General features: G+C 49.1%; 1 protein-coding gene across 1 annotated transcript; it reads left to right on the top strand.

The window, feature by feature from the left end:
• On the top strand, positions 1–9,679 carry triobpb (TRIO and F-actin binding protein b). Its single transcript, XM_041237858.1, has 14 exons — positions 1–283; positions 2,642–2,698; positions 2,827–2,895; positions 4,023–4,112; positions 4,375–4,484; positions 5,061–5,541; positions 5,703–5,798; positions 6,000–6,147; positions 7,097–7,214; positions 7,671–7,830; positions 8,454–8,573; positions 8,728–8,814; positions 9,139–9,314; positions 9,618–9,679. The coding sequence occupies exons 1-13, from the start codon at positions 278–280 to the stop codon at positions 9,298–9,300; spliced, it is 1,704 nt and encodes a 567-aa protein (XP_041093792.1). The 5' UTR covers positions 1–277; the 3' UTR covers positions 9,301–9,314; positions 9,618–9,679.
• Positions 9,680–10,516: the final 837 nt, after the last annotated feature.

Here is a 10,516-nt window from a genome sequence, read left to right as displayed (position 1 = left end):
GCCCAGGAAGACAGCCGAAGCAACACACAAAAAAAAGAAAAGAAAAAAAAAGTTACAGAAAAGTCGGAAATAAAGTTTAATATATCTATATTTTTAACGACAATAATACTCGTGTTGGATATGGAGAGCTAACGAGGGGAAGAATTTGCTTTGAAAACAACAACAACAAAGTCACGTTTCGTTCCGAAAACTGATTTATAAACACAAATACATTATTTTTCCTCCGTTTCGCTTTTTTTTCTTGTCTTTTCCGACGTGAACTGCCTGACAGACAGAGATGACGGTAAAACACGATTTCTTGCAGAAATTCATATCTTGATCTGTGTTTCTCTCTCTCTCTCTCTCTCTCTCTGTTTTTTATCTGTAGTTTGATAAAAGTTTGCTGTTGACGTGCGTGTGTGGGGGGGTTATAATATAATGCACGATTTAAAACAATATTTAACTTAAATGTAACTTTTTGCAAGCCGATTATCTTGTTAGTAAATCCGCGTTCACATACAGGCGTGTTTTATGCAATTCTGCGTGGGCGTGAGATTTATTTAAACTCTACAATCTTGTATCCTTGTTATAAAGTTATTTTGTTACAAAGTAACAATCTCTCTTGCGTTTGCATTGATTTGTCGGGTGTTTTATTTTGCTGGTTGGTGATCGTGTGTTTGTGTCGCTAGTGACGTCACGTTTCCTTCCCAGAGCTAAATATTGAGTTGCATTGTTTTATAAAGACCATCTTTAAAATCCATTCTCTCACCTCTTATTAGCTTTATTAACAGGATCACTGACCCCTCCCTTTAAAGGAGCGCTGACCATCTTTAAAATCCATTCTCTCACCTCTTATTAGCTTTATTAACAGGATCACTGACCCCTCCCTTTAAAGGAGCGCTGACCATCTTTAAAATCCATTCTCTCACCTCTTATTAGCTTTATTAACAGGATCACTGACCCCTCCCTTTAAAGGAGCGCTGACCATCTTTAAAATCCATTCTCTCACCTCTTATTAGCTTTATTAACAGGATCACTGGCCCCTCCCTTTAAAGGAGCGCTGACCATCTTTAAAATCCATTCTCTCACCTCTTATTAGCTTTATTAACAGGATCACTGGCCCCTCCCTTTAAAGGAGCGCTGACCATCTTTAAAATCCATTCTCTCACCTCTTATTAGCTTTATTAACAGGATCACTGACCCCTCCCTTTAAAGGAGCGCTGACCATCTTTAAAATCCATTCTCTCACCTCTTATTAGCTTTATTAACAGGATCACTGACCCCTCCCTTTAAAGGAGCGCTGACCATCTTTAAAATCCATTCTCTCACCTCTTATTAGCTTTATTAACAGGATCACTGACCCCTCCCTTTAAAGGAGCGCTGACCATCTTTAAAATCCATTCTCTCACCTCTTATTAGCTTTATTAACAGGATCACTGACCCCTCCCTTTAAAGGAGCGCTGACCATCTTTAAAATCCATTCTCTTGTGTTCAGTAGAAGGGATGTCGTTGATTTCAGACCTAGCTAGTGTGTGTGTTTGATACAGTCCTGTGTAATTTCTCCCCTCTCTCTCTTATTTGTGCTGTCGTGTGTGTTTCCAGAAGAGTTGGTTTTATTATCAGTTTGGTGTTCATGTTTCGTGGGGGTGAAATTCATTGTGGCTTTTAGTTCTGTATTTGGTTTCCTGTTCCTCCCTCTCTCTTTCCTCCATCCCTCTCTCTCTCACTCTCTCTCTCTCTCTTCAGTGTTTTTGATACTCTCACCTCTTCTCACACTTAAGAAACAGACACACACACACACACACACACCACACACACAGGAACACTGACATCTTTACAATGAGCGCTAAAAATCCATTCTCACACCTCTTATTAGCTTTACAACATGATCACTGGAATCCCCTCCCTTTAAAGGAGCAGTGACCATCTTTAAAATCCATTCTCTTCACTCAGGAGTTTAATAATCGTTGACTCCCGCTGCACAGCAGTGTGATCCAGTCCTGCTTTCACTAGGAGTTTAATTGTGCAGACTCCCGCTGCACAGCAGTGTGATTCCAGTCCTGGTTTCATGTTTCGTAGGAGTTTAATTCAATGTGACTCCCGCTGTACAGCAGTCCTGTTCCTCCCTCTGCTTTCCACCAGGAGTTTCTCTAATCTCTCTCCCGCTGCACAGCAGTGTGATCCAGTCCTGCTTTCACTAAGGAGTTTAATAATCAGACTCCCGCTGCACAGCAGTGTGATCCAGTCCTGCTTTCACTAGGAGTTTAATAATCAGACTCCCGCTGCACAGCGGTGTGATCCAGTCCTGCTTTCACTAGGAGTTTAATAATCAGACTCCCGCTGCACAGCGGTGTGATCCAGTCCTGCTTTCACTAGGAGTTTAATAATAAGACACACCTGAGCTTGTTCCCTAAACACACTGGGGGCTGATCAACATCTCTCTGTGTTGAAGCTCTTCTCTCATTCTCATGAAACTCTGATTCTGATCCCGTGCTGATCTGCGTCTCGCTCCTCCTCCCCTCTCTCTCTCTCTCCTCTGTCTCTCCTCTCCTCTCTCTCTCTCTCTCTCTCTCTCTCTCTCTCACGCTGAGCTCTGGTTGCGAATGCGCTGCCGTGGTGATGGGGACGATGATGTCACTGACTATCTCTCGTTTTCTCTCAGCCTGATCTCCTGAACTTCAAGAAAGGCTGGATGTCAAAGCTGGACGAGAAAGGAGAGGTGAGAAATACAATATTAACCATATCACTGGTCAAAGGAGCGCTGACCATCTTTAAAATCCATTCTCTCACCTCTTATTAGCTTTATTAACAGTGTTGTACTGGTTTGACTGGTTTCTCTGCCCCCAGTGGAAGAGGCACTGGTTTGTTTTGACCGACGCTGGTCTGAGATACTACAGAGACTCCAGCGCTGAAGAGGTAACTGGTTTTGTGGTTGCTGGGAACCAGTACAGCTGGAGCTGGAACACAGAGACACAGAGTCACTCCTCTCTACCGCTCTCTGCACACCGAAGAACTCACTCTCTCCCCCTCCCTCTCTCCTCTCTCTCCCCTCCCCTCTTCTCTTCCTCTCTCCCCTCCCTCTCTCCTCTCTCTGTCTCTCTCTCTCTCTCTCAGGTGGATGATGTTGATGGTGTGATTGATCTCTCTCTCTCTCAGGTGGATGGTGTTGATGGTGTGATTGATCTCTCTCTCTCTCAGGTGGATGGTGTTGATGGTGTGATTGATCTCTCTCTCTCTCAGGTGGATGGTGTTGATGGTGTGATTGATCTCTCTCTCTCTCAGGTGGATGGTGTTGATGGTGTGATTGATCTCTCTCTCTCTCAGGTGGATGGTGTTGATGGTGTGATTGATCTCTCTCTGTGCTCAGGTGGAGGTGGATGGTGTTGATGGTGTGATTGATCTCTCTCAGGTGGATGGTGTTGATGGTGTGATTGATCTCTCTCAGGTGGATGGTGTTGATGGTGTGATTGATCTCTCTCTCTCTCAGGTGGATGGTGTTGATGGTGTGATTGATCTCTCTCTCAGGTGGATGGTGTTGATGGTGTGATTGATCTCTCTCTCTCTCAGGTGGATGGTGTTGATGGTGTGATTGATCTCTCTCTCTCTCAGGTGGATGGTGTTGATGGTGTGATTGATCTCTCTCAGGTGGATGGTGTTGATGGTGTGATTGATCTCTCTCTCAGGTGGATGGTGTTGATGGTGTGATTGATCTCTCTCAGGTGGATGGTGTTGATGGTGTGATTGATCTCTCTCTCTCTCAGGTGGATGGTGTTGATGGTGTGATTGATCTCTCTCTCAGGTGGATGGTGTTGATGGTGTGATTGATCTCTCTCTCAGGTGGATGATGTTGATGGTGTGATTGATCTCTCTCTCTCTCAGGTGGATGGTGTTGATGGTGTGATTGATCTCTCTCTCTCTCAGGTGGATGATGTTGATGGTGTGATTGATCTCTCTCTCTCTCAGGTGGATGGTGTTGATGGTGTGATTGATCTCTCTCTCTCTCAGGTGGATGATGTTGATGGTGTGATTGATCTCTCTCTCAGGTGGATGATGTTGATGGTGTGATTGATCTCCTCTCCTGCCTCGATGTCTCAGAGTTTCAGGTACAGAAGAACTACGGCTTCCAAATACAGGTTCGACTTTATTCATTTCCTTCATTCTATTGAATAAGAGAGTTCAACGCATTTGGATTGTTGTTCATTATCACTAGATTATTCTCCCCCGTCTCCCCTCCCCTCTCCTCCTCTCCTCTCTCTCCTCTCTCCTCTCCTCTCTCTCTCCTCTCTCTCTCTTTTCTCCTCTCTCCTCTCCTCTCTCTCTCTCTCTCTCTCTCTCTCTCTCTCTCCTCTCCTCTCTCTCTCTCTCTCTCTCTTTTCTCCTCTCTTCTCTCTCTAGACTGTTGAAGCAGTACACACTCTGTCTGCAATGACTTCAGGAATTCGACGAAATTGGATTGAGGTTTTGAGAAAATGTATTCGACCAACGTCAGTCCCTGATGTTACCAAGTAAGTCTGTGTGTGTCTGTCTGTCTGTCTCTTTGTGTCTGTATGTTGTCTGAACATATGGAGACCAGACATAGGATGTTACACACAGGAGACTCCAGTATTAGATGGAGAGAATTCCTCTCCTCTCTCTCTCTCTCCTCTCTCTCTTCTCTCCTCTCTTCTCTCTCTAGTCTGTCTGTACTCACTCTGTGTGTGTCTTCAGGAATTCGACGAAATTGGATTGAGGTTTTGAGAAAATGTATTCGACCAACGTCAGTCCCTGATGTTACCAAGTAAGTCTGTGTGTGTCTGTCTGTCTGTCTCTTTGTGTGTGTCTGTCTGTCTCTTTGTGTGTGTCTGTAAACAGACAGACAGACACAGACAGAGACTACCCCACACAGCTCTCTCTCCTCTCTCTCTGTCTCTCTCTCTCCTCTCCTCTCTTCTCCCTCTCTCTCTCCTCTCTCTCTCCCTCTCTCCTCTCTCTCTCTCTCTCTCTCTTCTCCTCTCTCTCTCTCTCTCTCTCTCTCTCTCTCTCTCCTCTCTCTCGCTCTCTCCTCTCTTCTCTTCTCTTTCATTTTCGTATCCTTCCCTCAGGCTCTCTGACGACAAAGAGAACTCCTTCTCCCAGCGGGACCCCCACACAGGAAGGAGGGGCCGGCCGGAGCAGGAAGTGAGGTCAGAGGCCGCCTCCCAGCAGCGCTTCGACTACGTGGAACTGGCGCCCCTGGCCCCGCCCCCGAGCCCCGTGTCACAGAAGGGGGAGGAGCTGGAGAACTTGCACGCTCAGAGATACGGGGAGAGAACTCTGTGGTTTGAGACGAATGTCTCCAAGGTAACCGGTAGAGGGGCCGGGCCGCAGTGGCCGGGGGGAGTGGCCTCCAGGAAGGCCAGTGTTCTAGAAGGGGGCGGGGTTCTGGAAGCTCCTCCCACAGCTGATCCAGAGCAGAGGAGGAGGCTGGAGGCGGAGATCGAGAAGAGGTGGGAGGAGTTTGAGAAGCTGCCACTCAGGGAGAGCCGGCAGGTTCCCGCGGTAACCAGGAGGGGTCACCGTGGCGACGAGGTGCTGGAGAAAGAGGTGGGCACCCTGAAATTATGGTCTGCGGTTTGGCGGGATGGAGGGGGGGGGGAGTTTAATAAAACAAGTTGAATATCTTTTAGTTTTGTTTTAAAAAGTTTGTTTCACTGGTTTATTGGACTGGTTTGTTTCACTGGTTTGTTTCACTGGTTTGTTTTCAGTGTCAGTCTCTCAGGCAGCAGGTGGAGAGATTGAAGAGGGAGCTGGAGGGTCAGAGGTCAAACAGCACCCCCCCACCACAGGGGTACATCTCACAGGTGAAACACTGAGAGACACACACACACTGAGACACTGAGAGACACACACACTGAGACACTGAGAGACAGAGACACACACTGACACACTGAGAGACACACACAAACGGAGAGAAACAGACGACTCTCCTCATGATGCTAGCTCAAACCCTATTTCCCCTCTCTCCTCTCCTCTCTCCCTCTCTCTCTCTCTCTCTCCTCTAGGCTCAGTGTCAGCACAGTCTGTCTACAATGGAAACAGCTCATTCTCAAGCCATGAAGGAATTTCAGCGCTACCACCAGAGGGAGCTAGAGAGGCTGGGGAAGGAGAGAGAGAGGCTCCTGGCAGAAGAGTCCGCGGCCACGGCAACTGGTAACCAACCCAGCAGTGTGATCCAGTCCTGCTTTCACTAGGAGTTTAATAATCAGACTCCCGCTGCGCAGCAGTGTGATCCAGTCCTGCTTTCACTAGGAGTTTAATAATCAGACTCCCGCTGCACAGCAGTGTGATCCAGTCCTGCTTTCACTAGGAGTTTAATAATCAGACTCCCGCTGCACAGCGGTGTGATCCAGTCCTGCTTTCACTAGGAGTTTAATAATCAGACTCCCGCTGCACAGCAGTGTGATCCAGTCCTGCTTTCACTAGGAGTTTAATAATCAGACTCCCGCTGCACAGCAGTGTGATCCAGTCCTGCTTTCACTAGGAGTTTAATAATCAGACTCCCGCTGCACAGCAGTGTGATCCAGTCCTGCTTTCACTAGGAGTTTAATAATCAGACTCCCGCTGCACAGCAGTGTGATCCAGTCCTGCTTTCACTAGGAGTTTAATAATCAGACTCCCGCTGCACAGCAGTGTGATCCAGTCCTGCTTTCACTAGGAGTTTAATAATCAGACTCCCGCTGCACAGCAGTGTGATCCAGTCCTGCTTTCACTAGGAGTTTAATAATCAGACTCCCGCTGCACAGCGGTGTGATCCAGTCCTGCTTTCACTAGGAGTTTAATAATCAGACTCCCGCTGCACAGCAGTGTGATCCAGTCCTGCTTTCACTAGGAGTTTAATAATAAGACACACCTGAGCTTGTTCGCTAGACACACTGGGGGCTGATCAAGCTGGTAGCAGTGAAACCTGGACTGGATCACACTGCTGTGCAATAGGAGTCTGATTCCCAGCCCTGAGCTCTCTGTTTAAATATCTCACCACTACCACCAATACACTGCAGCTCTCTCCACTATAAAACCAGCTACAAACCGCCTTCAACCAAAGTTAATATTGTAATGTACAGGTTTAAAAATATATGTCTGTTTTCAATGTTACTTTCAGTGATGCAGGCTCTTGAAAAAGCTCACAGAGAGGAACTGGCCAAAGAGATAGAGAAGATCAAGCGACTGACCACTGGAGACAATTCAGTAGATCTGCAGTCCCTACGGACACAGCACCAGTAAGAGACGGGCACTGGGACCAGTCTAACCAGTACAAAACTCACAATTCCCATAGCTTATCAACCAGTACCTCTTATTAGCTTTATTAACAGGATCACTGGACCCTCCCTTTAAAGGAGCGCTGCCCATCTTTAAAATCCATTCTCTCACCTCTTATTAGCTTTATTAACAGGATCACTGGCCCCTCCCTTTAAAGGAGCGCTGACCATCTTTAAAATCCATTCTCTCACCTCTTATTAGCTTTATTAACAGGATCACTGACCCCTCCCTTTAAAGGAGCGCTGACCATCTTTAAAATCCATTCTCTCACCTCTTATTAGCTTTATTAACAGGATCACTGACCCCTCCCTTTAAAGGAGCGCTGACCATCTTTAAAATCCATGATTGGGTGATTGGGAGTTGAAGAAGCAGGATTTGAACCCGGGTCTCTGTGTGTGTGTGTTTCCCCTCTGCAGGTCGGAGATGGGGTCTCTCAGAAGGGAACTGGAGGGGTTGTCAGAGAGATATTCCCACAAGTGCATTGAATTTAACAGCCTGCTTCAGAGAGGAGAGGAGAGAGAGAAAGAATCGAGCCAGCAGAGGAGAGCGATGGAGGAACTGAGGAGAGAGAACGAGGTAAAATCCATTCTCTCACCTCTTATTAGCTTTATTAACAGGATCACTGGCCCCTCCCTTTAAAGGAGCGCTGACCATCTTTAAAATCCATGATTGGGTGATTGGGAGTTGAAGAAGCAGGAGAGGAAGGAGGGGAGAGAGGAGAGAGTTCCCCCTCTGGAGTCGGAGAGGGGTCTCTCAGAAGGGAGACTGGAGGGGTTGTCAGAGAGATATTCCCACAAGTGCATTGAATTTAACAGCCTGCTTCAGAGAGGAGAGGAGAGAGAGAAAGAATCGAGCCAGCAGAGGAGAGCGATGGAGGAACTGAGGAGAGAGAACGAGGGAGAGGAGGGGAGGGGGGAGGGGAGGGGAGAGGGAGGGGAGAGGGAGAGAGGGGAGAGGAGAGAGAGAGTCCTCCGTTGCCCTAGCAGACCCAGGGAGGGGAGGAGGAGGAGGGAGAGAGAGAGAGGAGAGGAGAGAGAGAGAGAGAGAGAGGAGAGAGGGGAGTGAGAGTGAGGGGAGGAGGAGAGGAGAGAGAGAGGAGAGGAGAGAGAGAGAGAGAGTGAGAGGAGAGAGAGAGAGAGAGAGAGAGGAGAGGGTTAGGGTTTATAAGCTCACACTGTTTCTTTCTCTCTCTCTCTCAGGATCTGCGGACTCGTCTCTCCAATGAGATTGGTCGGTTGCAAAACTTCATCACAGGTCAGGGGTCAGACAAGGGGAGCGGTTCCCATAGCAACCGGGAACGGAATTCCTGCGAGCTGGAGGTGAGTGTGTGTGTGTGTGTGTGTCATGTGTGCTTGTGTGTGTGTGTGTGTGTGTGTAGTGTGTGTGTGTGTGTGTGTGTGTGTGTCAGTGTCTCTGTGCTTGTGTGTGTGTCTCACTGTCTCTCTGTCTCTCTGTCTCTGGGTCTCTGTCCAGGTGTTATTGAGGGTGAAGGAGAGTGAGGTTCAGTCTCTCCAGAAGGAGATGTCGTGTCTCAGAGAGGAGGTACAGACCTTGCACAAGGTGAGAACTTTAATTTGGTGATCCCTCTCTCCTCTCTCCCTCTCTCTCCTCTCTCAGAGAGGTGAGAGAGGAGTCAGAGTGGGAGCTTCCTCTCTCTCCTCTCTCTCCTCTCTCTCTCTCTCTCTCTCCCTCTCTCTCTCTCTCCTCTCTCTCTCTCTCCCTCTCTCCTCTCTCCTCTCCCTCCCTCTCTCTCTCCTCTCTCTCCCCCTCTCTCTCTCTCCTCTCTCTCTCTCCTCTCTCTCTCTCTCTCCCCTCTCTCTCTCTCTCTGTCACCCTCTCTCTCTCTCTCTCCTCTCTCTCACCCCTCTCTCTCTCCTCTCTCAGGAGAAGCTCTTGTCCTCAGAGCGGTACCACGAGGTTTACGCTGAGCTGAGCAGCATGAAGGCGCGGAGCGAGAGGGAGATCAGCCAGCTGAGAGAACACCTGAGACTAACGCTGGCAGCCCTGAGAGAGGAGGGGGGAGTGCGGAACAACCTGGGGGACTGACAGAGGAGGGGGGGGTAAGAGAGAGAGGGGGAATGGCCAGAGAGAGAGAGAGGAGGGGGGTGTGCAGAACAGCCTGGGGACTCAGAGAGGAGGGGGCGAGCTCTATCGCCTGGGACCCGTACCCTAATGTCGCATCTCTCCATCTATCGAATATATAAATGATAATGGTTATTATATATATTTATATATATATGTATATATTATATATTATATATATATATATATATATATATATATATATATATATATATATATATATATATATAATGTCATTAATAATAATGTATAAAATGCTTTTTCTGCTCTTCTGTTTCCAGTCCTGCTAACACTTTGCAGACGGTCCCTGGGCAGTCCCAGCCTGACTGAGCTGCAGAGGGGGGAAAAAACAAAATCTAGACGGTGCCTTAAAACCAGCTGACCTCAGATTCAGCCAACCGGGGTCCTGAGACAGAGCCCCTGAACCCCAAGCACTCCAAGTCCCTCCTCAGCTCCACTAGAGCCACGCTGCTTCCCTCCCAGTCCCTCCTCAGCTCCGCTAGAGCCACACTGCTTCCCTCCCAGCCCCTCCTCAGCTCCGCTAGAGCCACGCTGCTTCCCTCCCAGCCCCTCCTCAGCTCCGCTAGAGCCACGCTGCTTCCCTCCCAGTCCCTCCTCAGCTCCGCTAGAGCCACACTGCTTCCCTCCCAGCCCCTCCTCAGCTCCGCTAGAGCCACACTGCTTCCCTCCCAGTCCCTCCTCAGCTCCGCTAGAGCCACGCTGCTTCCCTCCCAGTCCCTCCTCAGCTCCGCTAGAGCCACACTGCTTCCCTCCCAGTCCCTCCTCAGCTCCGCTAGAGCCACACTGCTTCCCTCCCAGTCCCTCCTCAGCTCCGCTAGAGCCACGCTGCTTCCCTCCCAGCCCCTCCTCAGCTCCGCTAGAGCCACGCTGCTTCCCTCCCAGTCCCTCCTCAGCTCCACTAGAGCCACACTGCTTCCCTCCCAGCCCCTCCTCAGCTCCACAGAGCCACACTGCTTCCCTCCCAGTCCCTCCTCAGCTCCGCTAGAGCCACACTGCTTCCCTCCCAGTCCCTCCTCAGCTCCGCTAGAGCCACGCTGCTTCCCTCCCAGTCCCTCCTCAGCTCCGCTAGAGCCACACTGCTTCCCTCCCAGCCCCCCTCCTCAGCTCCGCTAGAGCCACACTGCTTCCCTCCCAGTCCCTCCTCAGCTCCGCTAGAGCC

This window comes from Polyodon spathula, chromosome 46 (assembly GCF_017654505.1).
Source record: "Polyodon spathula isolate WHYD16114869_AA chromosome 46, ASM1765450v1, whole genome shotgun sequence".
NCBI classification, from domain to species: Eukaryota; Metazoa; Chordata; class Actinopteri; order Acipenseriformes; family Polyodontidae; genus Polyodon; species Polyodon spathula.
This window is presented reverse-complemented; position numbering and strand designations above follow the sequence as displayed.